General features: G+C 49.5%; 1 protein-coding gene across 1 annotated transcript in view; it reads right to left on the reverse strand.

Moving 5' to 3' along the window:
• DIXDC1 (DIX domain containing 1) overlaps nt 1-11,595 on the reverse strand; it is a 49,173-nt gene extending 37,578 nt beyond the window's left edge. Inside the window, exons 1-2 of the mRNA XM_015418015.1 lie at nt 11,524-11,595; nt 7,300-7,412 (exon numbers count right to left, since the gene is read on the reverse strand). Of these exons, the coding sequence (XP_015273501.1) occupies nt 7,300-7,412; nt 11,524-11,546 (136 nt within the window). The 5' untranslated portion in view covers nt 11,547-11,595. The remainder of the gene's footprint in view (nt 1-7,299; nt 7,413-11,523) is intronic.
• Between the last annotated feature and the right edge of the window lie 228 nt (nt 11,596-11,823).

Consider the following 11,823-nt stretch of genomic DNA (forward strand, 5'->3'; position numbering starts at 1 on the left):
TCTCCAATGCAAGAACAGGATGCATTTCTTCCTTTAGGAGGTGCTGTTGTCACAAGGAAAGAAAAAGGTTTCAGTTTTGTTTTTGCATGTGGGTGGGTATTCTGTTTGTCATAATTGTTTGGATACACTATATTTTTAATATGCTAGTTGTGGCAATTTCATGCCAAGTAAAAATGTCCATAGTCATATTTTATGTTTCTAAAGTAACAGAATGACTTTCAATCTGGAAAAGCAAAAAGAAGTGCTAATGTAGCATTTTTTTTTCTATTTTTCTGAAAATTTCCGTTTCTTCTGAGCTTCAAAATTTCCGGAAATTTTACATCTCTACTCCCACCCCCCTGTGCTCCCCCACAGTGGTGCAGACTGCCCCTGGTACTAGAGGGAGCAGATATCCTAGTAGCCACTGATAGCCCTGTCCTCTGTGAATTTGCCCACCCCCCTTTTTAAGCCTTCCAAGTTGGCAGCCATGACCATATCCTGTCTCACCCCCCATGTCTCACTCTCGAGGGTGCTTACAGGCACCCTCGAGTCAAGAAAGCTTAATTTTAAAAGCGATGACTCTTATTTGCTAATGTATATAACCACATCAGCTAGAATATTGTATGCCAAATACCGGAGGAGCCAAGAAATACCAAGTAAAGAAGAATTCATTAACAAAATACTAGCAGCAGCAGAGATGGACAAATTAACCTAACTCTGAAGGATCATACTGAAGAGTCATTTGAAAACACATGGCGAAGATTTTATAAATGGCATGAGAACTATATTCATACGAAGAAGAAGAAGAAGAAGAAGAAGAAGAAGAAGAAGAAGAAGAAGAAGAAGAAGAAGAAGAAGAAGAAGAAGAAGAAGAAGAAGAAGAAGAATACCCAAAGGTGTCTCAGAGCGGCTTACAATCTCCTTTCCCTTCCCCTCCCCACAACAGACACCCTGTGAGGTAGGTGGGGCTGAGAGAGCTCTGGCAGAAAGTGCTCTTTTTCAAGAACAGCTTTTATCAGAGCTACGGCTTGCCCAAAGTCATCCAGTCAGGTGCAAGTGGAGGAGTGGGGAATCAAACCCGGTTCTCCCAGAATAGAGAAGAAGAAGAGGAAGAGATTGGATACATACCCCACCCTTCACTACCCAAAGGTGTCTCAGAGCGGCTTACAAACTCCTTTCCCTTCCCCCTCCCACAACAGACACCCTGTGAGGTCGGTGGGGCTGAGAGAGCTGTGACAGAAACGGCTCTTTTTCAAGAACAGCTCTTATCAGAGCTACGGCTTGCCCAAAGTCATCCAGCCAGGTGCAAGTGGAGGAGTGGGGAATCAAACCCGGTTCTCCCAGATTAGAATCCGCGCACTTAACCACTACACCAAACTGGCTAAGACAGGACAAGGTATATTTTATGTTTGTGTTTGTTATATGTTTGTGTCATGTCTGTGTTGTAGAAAAAATAAAAAAATCTTATACCAAAAAAAAAAAAGCAAGCAAAACCTCTCCTGGTGAGGGCTGTGCCCGATGACACAGGGACCGATCCCACTCAAGAGGAAAGGGCCATGTCAAAAGGTACGGCATTCCCGGTCGCCCAAGCACGTCTGCAAGACGCTCCTGTGTCACAGACACAAAGGCTTACTTGTGCCACTTGTGCCACTCTGACCCCTGTGTCTGGACAGCCTCTCGCTTGCTGTTACCTCCCTATCAGAATGCACCTGACACAAGAGCAGACTGGCTACAATATAGAGACATTTTGAAACCTGCTGGAAAGTCGTTCGATATGAAATCAGAAGAAGAAATGGACTATAAGTATGGCTGGTTGCAATATAGACAGGTTTATGATCTGTTTAAAGTAGATAAAAAGGAGTTTGGTTTCAGGGCAAAAGATAATGAAATTGAGAATTTGTGGGTGGAAGGAGGTAAAAAGATGATTTCTAAGATGTATGAGATATTGTTAAAATGGTATACTGAAGATGAAACAGTGAAAGAGCAGATGGTAAAATGGGCAGTTAATATGAATAATGAAATATACATGTCATCCTGGGAATTTTTATGGAAAAATGCAATGAAAATTTCAACATGTAATAATTTAAGGGAGAACTGCTATAAGATGATGTATAGATGGTATATGACACCAAAAAAGATAGCAAATATAAGCAGTAATCTATCAAACAAATGTTGGAAATATAAGAAAATAGAAGGTTCTTTTTACCATATGTGGTGGACATGTGAAAAAGCAAAAAGTTTCTGGGCCGAGGTCCATTCAGAGATGGAAAAAATTATGAAATGTAAAATTAAGAAGGAACCGGAAGTGTTTCTTTCGGGACTTAGAATGGAAGAAGTTAATATTGCAAAGCGAACTTTAATGTGGTATATGATTACAACTGCTAGAATGACGTACTCTCAATATTGGAAGCAAGAAAAAAGCCTGATATTTGGGAGTGGCTAAAGAAGTTACTTTTTATGGTTGAAATGGACAAAATGACAAGAAACCTTAAAAATCAAGAAGCAGAAGACTTTTTTGCAGATTGGAAGGATTTCAAAGACTATATGGAGAAATATTGGGATGTTAAAAACAATTTATTTTGCTTTGACAATTATTAAGACCGAAGACTATTTAGAATAAGTTTAAACGTATATAGATCTATAAATAAAGAGATACGGTACCTGTAATAAATGTATAATATTAAAGAATTGGGAAAGGGGCTGACCTAAGAGGGGATGGGAAGTTTGAGCACTGTGGGAAGTCAGAAGGGGGGGTATGTCGAAGAAAAAAAGGATATAACTTGTTATATGAATTATAAGTATACTTATTGTGATATCCTAATTACGAGGTTTTTTTAAAAAAAGAATGTACCTGACACAGGGGCCTTGCAGAAGCAAAGCCACTCGGATCGGGTCAGTGCCTGCCTGGATACAAAACTTCCTGGGGATCAGTGGTTCAGTGTGCAGACTCTAATTTGGGAGAACCGTGTTTGATTCCCCCACTCCTCCACTTGCACCTGCTGATGTGACCTTGGGTCAGTCGCAAGCTCTGGCACAGCTGTCCTTGAAAAAGAGCCTTTCCTGTCAGAGCTCTCTCAGCCCCACCCACCTCACAGGGTGCCTGTTGTGGGGAGGGGAAGGGGAAGGAGTTTGTAAGCCGCTCTGAGACTCCGAGTGAAGGGCCATGGGGTATAAATCCAATCTCTTCTTCTTCTTCTCCTCCTCCAAGCCTGCAGTTCACCCCGACTTCCAGGATGGAAGAAAACGTGGGCCAGAAATGCAACAACCAACCAGCCTCTCCATGGAGACAGATCAAGACGGACAGCCGTGTTAGTCTGTCTGTAGCAGTAAAAAAGAGCAGGAGTCCAGGAGCACCTGGAAGACTCACAAAACCTGTGGCAGGGGAGGGGCTTGCGTGAGTCACGGCTCACTTCTTTGGATACAGCTAGAATGGGAGTCCATCTGTCCTACATCACTCCACTCTCCAAGATATAAGGACAGATGGATTCTAGCTGTATCTGAAGAAGGGCCCTGCGGGACCTCACGCAGTTCCGCAGGGCCTGCAAGACGGAGCTCTTCTGCCAGGCCTTTAATTAGGAGCCGCCCCGATAGAGACCCGTGTCCCCTGAAGCCCTAACAGCCTGTGCCGGCTGCACAAGATTAGCTCAATGGGCTGACCACTACAACGGAAGGAGCCGCCATCATTTAATAATTTATTAATCTTATGAAATGCTAGCACTTAGAAAGGTTTCAAATGCTGAAATGTTTTATCTGTTTTTGTTGTTGTTCAGTCGCACAGTCGAGTCCGACTCTTCGCGACCCCATGGACAAGATCTCGCCAGGCCCTCCTGTTTTCCGCCGTCCTCTGAAGTTTGCTCAATTTCATGCTCGTTGCATCTATGACACTGTCTAACTGTTTTTAGGATGATTTAAATTTATGTGTGTGTTTTATTCTGTTGTAAGCCGCCCTGAGCCGACCTTGGCAGGGAGGCGTGTGTGTGTAAGTCTAAATAAATAAATACATAAAACAAGTGAACAGGAAAGCTCATATCCTGCCACACATTTTCTTAGTCTTTAAGGTGCTCCTGGACTCCTGTGCTTTTCTACTGAAACAACCTCTCCATCCATCTAACGCAGACGGTGCGATGATGCTAAATAACTGAGCAGAACCATTAAAAAAAAAAATCAGTCCCAGAAACCACATTTTCCCAGGCTCTGTTCCAGCTCCTGTGCATTATAAATTCAGACTCACTCAGACTGGAGATTTCAGGCTTTTGTTTTGAGGGGTTCCCCCTCCCTTCTTTTGCTTGGTTTAAGGACAAAGCACCCTACCCTGCACTGTGAATAATAAAAAGGGGCTTCCCTGGGACCTTTTCCCATCACAAATAAGAGACGGCTATGGCTGTGTCCCGCTCACTCCAGCCATGGGTTTTAAACTCATCCATCATTTAAACCCTAAACCCAACTCACTGACATGTGATACAGAGAACTTGCAATTCTGCAGTCCCTTATTTGAGGAATCCTGGATGCAGAGGTCCAATTCAGACTTTTAGGAGTTTTTCTACAAGCCACATGTCAGAAAGCTTGAAATCTGGGCCGTGTCCTTTGCAAATGTTGTTATTTTGGGACATAAAGACATTTTTGAACCAACTGCACCCGCTAGCCCATGGAGGTCAACTGACTTGCCGCCACAGGAAAGCTAAAGACCAGACTCGAGGTCTCGCGGGTGTGAAAGCATCAAGAATGATTTCACATTGATTTGAGGGGGCCGACGATAAGGGCCATTTCACACACTGTGCAGATGCAAACCTGGGTTCGCCTATTGCAGCAGGTAGCTAAAGTCACGTGTGGCTTCCTGACTTGAAGCATCTTTGGTTTACTCTTCAAAAATGGAACGCACGAAGTGGCTGTCTTAACCGTTTTGACCTGGCCGTGACTGAAAAGGCCAGAATGCAAGATCAGAGTTCTGTCTTCATATCTTCTTGACTAGAGATCAGGGACTAGTTTCAGTAGAAGCATCAAACTCAAGTGCACTGCAGGGCCAAACCCTCCCACAGCCATAATTTGATCAAGAAAACAACATTCCACTTGGCAACATAGGCTGGTGCCCAACATGGAGTTTCCCTGTGCAGATCACAGGATACCTGTACTCAGGGCTTTTTTGTAGAAAAAGCCCAGCAGGAACTCATTAGCATAACAGGCCACACCCAACAACAGAAACTCGTTAGCATATTAGGCCACATCCCTGACCGCACAGCTCATTAGCATATTAGGCCACACCCTGTGCCTCCCCTTGGCTTGCCTGGGCGCCCCACGGCTCCAGGGAGCCCAGGCAAACCAGCCCTTGGACAGGCTGGGGAATGCACGGGGAGGTATGTAAATGCCTCCCTGATCCTTCCAGTGCCCCCCTCGGCCCGCCCGCCTTGGAGTTGCTGGGGGGTCACTCTCAAGGCTTTCCCTTTGTAGCCACGCACGCAGAGGTTTTGGCTGTAGTGGCCATGGCCAACTCTGCAGCCAGCCGGAACTCCGTTCCTTTGCGTTCCTGCCCCAAAATAGCCCTGCCCAGGGGTCATTTCCTGCAGGAGCGCACAGGAGCGGAGCTCCGGCAGTAAAGAGCCCAGGGGGCGGGCACATGCAACAAGCCCCGCCCCCTGCTCCCAGCAGCCCCAGGCCATGAGGAGCAAGAAGCAGCCAGGTTAGCTGCAGTGGGTGTTGCCGTCTGACACACTTCCGGTGATGTCAGGGGGTGTGGCATACGCAAATAAGTTATCCTAATGAGTTATGCTAATGAGCTCCTGCACCTCTTTTTCTACGAAATGATCCCCGGCCCTGCCTGTAGTCTTTTTGGGGAGCATTCACATGACACTGTGCTAGGGTTCCCAAGTCCGTTTCTCTTCGTGGCGGGGGGCTCCCGGACGGCGTCCCGAGCGCGCGCACCGCATGCACGTCAGCCAGATGTGACGTGATGACGCCAGGCACGCTGGGGGCGGGGCCACAGCCATCTGAGGGGAAAACATAGAGTTTGTGAGCAAAAATTCTATTTTGAGCTACTGGCATCAAAGTTGTGAGCGAGCAATCTGGCTACTGCATAAGTTAGTTTGCTCTGCAGCCCTCCTTCCTGAGCTAAGACAAAAATGTGTGAGCTGGAGGCTAAAAATCTGTGGGCTAGCTCACACTAACTCAGCTTAGAGGGAACACTGGTCCCAGGTCTGGAATAGTTGAAGACCACTGCTGCATGACACAAAAGGAGTGACTAAAGGGTCCAAGAAGCCCCCTCAGGTGCTGGACTAAACACCCCTCCTGGAAGGATCATGGCTAAGATTCATTCAGGGTGCATGCCATTTGCAATCCTGGTATCTTACACACCCAGGGAAATGTTGATCGCCGATTTGGGGTCAGGAAGCAATTTTTCTCCAGGAGATCCTGGTGTGTGTGTGTGGGGGGGGGGGGGTGGTCCTCTTCTGGGTGTTTGTGAATTTCCTGCACTGTGCAGGGGGTTGGGCTAGATGACCTTGGAGGCCCCAACTCTATGATTCTATGATCTTTATAGGGGCAAGGCAGGACAACTGCTCTCACCTGAGGCGCCAGAGGAAATTCTGGTTATAGAAAGCTGTGCTGGTGCAAGGGCCAGATGGGGATCCCCCCAAATTAGGACTGGGGTTGCCAAGCTCCAGGTGGCACCTGGAGACCTCTCACTATTACAATTGATCTACCAGACGACCCAGATCAGTTCGCCTGGAGAAAATGGCCACTTTGGAGGGTGGACTCTGGGCCCAGAGCCAGGATTTTTTTTGGCTTGTGGGCAATGCTCCCTCTGAGCGGCGGAGTCTTGTGAGCAAGACTCTCTACTTTGTGAGCTTACTGGCATTAAAGTGGTGAGCGAGCGATTTGGCTGATGCATAAAGCAGTTTCCTCTGGAGCCGTCCTTCCTGAGATAAGACAAAAATGGGTGAGCCGGAGGCTAAAAAACGGTGAGCTAGCTCACACTAACTCAGCTTAGAGGGAACACTGCTTGTGGGCATTTTTTCCTGCTGGGGCAGCTATTAGGTCTCTTATCGGTACACAACTGTACAAATCAGGAAGTGGCCAGAAATAAGCGATTTCTAGCAGCAAAGCTTTGTGGGGCCTGGCTGATGCTTGGCGGGGCTGGGCCCCGAGGGGCCCCACCGTAGCTACGGGCCAGGTGGACTCTGTGGCATTATACCCTGCTGAGGCCCCTCCCCCCCACCAATCCGGCCCCTCCCCAGGCTCCTCCCTCCACATCTCCAGGTACTTCCCAACCCAGAGCTGGCAACCTTCGTGAGGAGGACCCTCTGCCGGTTGGCTAGCCCTCCCCCTTACCTGTTCTAGTCTCGGCTTCTTCTTCACGAACGATGTCGAATCCCGCCTTTTCCTCCGAAGGGGTGGCGCTGGACTCGCTCTTGGCGCTGTTTACGGGGCTGGGCGATGTTAGGCTGAGGAGAGAAGAGGAGGCGACTGTCCTTTTCCAGCACAAACGGGCAGTGGAGGAGCCACTCCCATCTTGGTACGTGAAATAAATAAGTTTCGCACGCTTTGCTGGATTCAGAGCTCAGCAGAGGTGCACATGAGTGGAAAGCCCAGAAGCATTGCCTTCCCTTAACTAATAACAGGGAACGGTCCACCGGCAAATTCCTTCTAAAATGGGCGGGACCAATGCTCCCTCTAAGCGGTGGAGTCTTGTGAGCAGAAATTCTACTTTGTGAGTTAGTGGCATTAAAGTTGTGAGCGAGCGATTTGGCCGCTGCATCAGTTAGTTTGCTCTGGAGCCATCCTTCCTGAGCGGAGACAAAAATCTGTGAGCTGGAGGCTAAAAAAAACTGTGAGCTAGCTCACACTAACTCAGCTTAGAGGGAACACTGGTCACGGGACCTGCCTGACAGCACGGGAAAACTCCCCACCGAAGGATGCCCCTGGGCCAGACCTTTATGTCTCCCATTTTGCCGCTGCCAATCTTGTCCCGTCTCCGTGGTCTGCAGTGGCTACTTCACCTTGCCCCTCTGGTAGGGCTGTCTCATCTTAGAGAGCCAGTTTGGTGTAGTGGTTAAGTGGGCGGACTATAATCTGGGAGAACCGGGTTTGATCCCCCACTCCTCCGCTTGCACCTGCTGGATGACCTTGGGCAAGCCATAGTTCTGATAAGAGCTGTTCTTGAAAAAGAGCAGTTTCTGTCAGAGCTCTCTCAGCCCCGTCTACCTCCCAGGGTGTCTGTTGTGGGGAGGGGAAGGGAAAGGAGTTTGTAAGCTGCTCTGAGACACCTTTGGGTAGTGAAGGGCGGGGTATAGATCAAATCTCTTCTTCTTCTTCTTCTTCTTCTTCTTCGCTATCAATTTATTTATTTATTTGTTTGTTTGTTTAGATTTATACCCCCGCCCGCCCGCTGGAGCAGGCTCAGGGTGGCTTACATAAAAGATTAAAACAGATAAAACGCAACATTTATAATACATTTAAAACCTCCTTAGCAATGTTCCCTCTAAGCTGTGGAGCCTTGTGAGCAAAAATTCTACCTTATGAGCTACTGGCATTAAAGTCGTGAGCAAGCAATTTGGCTACTGCACAGATTAGTTTCTTCAGGAGCCCTCCTCCCTGAGCTAAGACAAAAATGTGTGAGCCGGTGGCTAAAAAACTGTGAGCTAGCTCACACTAACTCAGCTTAGAGGGAACACTGCTCCTTAGGCGTACAAAGTGAGCAGAGGAAACTCCTCTTATGCTTCCCCGCCCCCGCCATATATCGAAAAGCTCAGGGGGCTTAGCCCACATCCGAGAGTCTAGCAGCTTATTCTACGCTGTAGCAGCTCGGAGGCAAAAGCGTCTTGTGGTGGGGAATCTTATTAGGGGCGGCCATTCGCCAATTAAGGCACCTCACGTTTCTCCCAATTCTGTCTTGCTCCTTGCTTCTGGAGCTACGGAGTTGTGGGGGCGGCGTGAGTCACCAGTCAAAAGTCAAATAAGACTATTTTTTACCAATCCCGGATTCCCATAAGGACAGGGATCCCGACCCATGACCTGGACTTTACATTCTTGAATTCGGGCTCCTCCTTTTTTTTTTTTTTTTTTTTAAAAAGACGGGCGTTTCAGATGTGGCCCCTGGTCCAGCCCCTCAGACTTCTCCCCGCCCCACCTCCCTCCCTCTCGGAAATTCTTCCCGCACGCATCGCCCAGACAACAGCAAACGGCATCTACAACTCACTGACCCATTTAATGCGTCCCCAAAGAATTTATCCTTGCAAGTGTGAGCAAGAGTTAATGTATCATTTTCCCAGAGACGGGAACAAAAGATGGAACAAACAAAAGGAACAGAAAAAACGGGGACGTGAAGAAAGCAGAGGAGATTTAAAAGGGGGGGGGGGGATGCCGCTCCAGCACATTTCCCAGAATCTTCCCAAAACTGAATCAGACTCCTGGCAGGAATAGCACTGGCTGAGAGAGACTTCAGCAGGCCTCCACGTTGTCAGGTATACTGTATCAGGACAGGTGTTACCCAAAAACCACCCCCAAACCTTCCATCTGAAATCAGCCGGCGGCGGGGGGGGGGGTGTTCCATATGGCTGCTAATGACACCTACACGTTGCAGTGACTAAATCGGGAAGAGGAAACAGAAACATCACCAGACGGAAAGCCGGGTACTGCCACCACCCTCTATAGGGGGTGGTGGTACTGCTGGTGTGCCTTTCAAAGCAGCCAGACGGGGTCGACGTTTCCCCCACCACTTCATTTCCATATCAGGAACGGGTTCACCTGTTACGTTTTCTGCACATCAGAGAGACGGCTATCGAGGGCAAGGGAGGCAGGGCGGTCAAAAAGGCACCGTCCCCTCGTGGCCGTGGCAGGACGAGACAACGGCTGTGAGGCCGCGAGACAGACCGTGACCCTGAACAGGACGGGGGGCCCATAAGAACATAAGAGATGCCAATGTTGGATCAGGCCAAAGGCCCATCCAGTCCAACACTCTGTATCACACAGTGGCCAGAAATACCAGGTGCCATCAAGAGGTCCAGCAGTGGGGCCGGGACATTAGAAGCCCTCCCACTGTTGACCCCCCCAGGCACCAAGCATCTGGCAACACCAGCCCAGAAAAATAACTCCCAAAAAACTATGATCTCCCCCCGCACACACAAACACTGGCCCCCACCGCATGCAATTCATCATGGGGTTCAGGCAGCCCAGAGCATGCTCAGCCACCTTTCAAACTGCAGTGGCACCAGGATTTCAGACACGTTCTGTCTCCGGGCAGCCTCGAGTCCGGTTCTATTTACAGCCCGTGGCCTGGTGAGTCACCAGCGGTAGCTGCCGGGGCTCCCCGAAAGGAAGTGAGCCACCACCAAGCCAGGGACCAAAGGCTGCCTCGGTCCATCAATGGGCCCTCGCGTGGTTAGAGCTGGCAGCGGAAGACGGAGGGATGGTTTGGCACCGTATCCATGAAGGGGGGGGAGAACGTGGTTTTGGACCTGTCGATTTATTTTTTTTAAGGATGCAGGGAAATGAGGTCTGGGAAAGGAAACCGATCCCAGCAGGGTTTACGGTGCAGGAAGCCAGTCTGCAGGATTCCTTCTTCCCAGCGACCCAGCCTGCATCTCCCCACCACCACCCCACCCCACTGCATTCCCAGAAACACCCCTCCCTGTCTCAGCCCCCCACCGTTCCCTCTAAGCTATGGAGTCCTGTGAGCAAAAATTGTACCTTGTGAGCTCCTGGCATTAACGTTGCGAGCAGGTGATTTGGCTACGGCATAAATTACTTTGCTCTGCAGCCATCCTTCATGAGCTAAGGCAAAAAAATGGGTGAGCCGGAGGCTGAAAAACGGTGAGCTGGCTCACACTGACTCAGCTTAGAGGGAACACTGCCCCACCAGTCCAATGCTCCCTCTAAGCTGTGGAGTCTTGTGAGCAAAAATTGTACCTTGTGAGCTCCTGGCATTAAAGTTGTAAGCAGGCGATTTGGCCACGGCATAAATCAGTTTGCTCTGGAGCCCTCCTTCTTGAGCGAAGGCAAAAAATGTGCGAGCCGGAGGCTGAAAAACGGTGAGCTAGCTCACACTGACTCAGCTTAGAGGGAACACTTGCCCACCACCAATGTTCCCTCTAAGCTGTGGAGTCTTGTGGGCAACAATCCTACTTGGTGAGCTACCAGCATTTAAGTTGTAAGCTGGCAATTTGGCTTCTGCATAGATTAGTTTGCTCTGGAGCCATCCTTCATGAGCGAAGGCAAAAAAGTGTGTGAGCCAGAGGCTGAAAAACAGTGAGCTGGCTCACACTGACTCAGCTTAGAGGGAACACTTGCCCACCAGTCCAATGTTCCCTCTAAGCTGCGGAGTCTTGTGAGCAACAATCCTACTTTGGTGAGCTACCAGCATTTAAGTTGTAAGCAGGCAATTTGGCTTCTGCATAAATCAGTTTGCTCCGGAGCCCTCCTTCCTGAGCTAGGACAAAAATGTGCGAGCCGGAGGCTGAAAAACGGTGCGCTGGCTCACACTGACTCAGCTTAGAGGGAACACTGCCCACCACCACCACCACCTTTAAATGACGACATCACCAGTCGAGGGCTCACCATTTGACCGGCTTCCCTCCCATGATCCCCCTGTAACCTCTGCCCTCACAGCACCAGCCGTCGGTGGGTCCGGGCCGCTGGCATGCCTTCGCCCCCCTTCACGTGCTCCTCGGAATCCCTGCGCCGCCGCTGAGGATGTGGTCGGGCTGCTGTCAAACCGAGGCAGAAGCGTTCACCAGGCGGACTCCCTCGTGCAAGCGGAGGCATCTGCGGCGGGGCGGGGGGGAAGCGAGCAGCCCCTCCGCTCGGGGGGCAGGAGCCGGCGGGCGATCAGTCTGCAGCTCACCAGTGCCGCCGGGG

The sequence above is a fragment of the Gekko japonicus genome, unplaced genomic scaffold (genome assembly GCF_001447785.1).
Source record: "Gekko japonicus isolate JY-2015 unplaced genomic scaffold, Gekko_japonicus_V1.1 scaffold1241, whole genome shotgun sequence".
NCBI lineage: Eukaryota > Metazoa > Chordata > Lepidosauria > Squamata > Gekkonidae > Gekko > Gekko japonicus.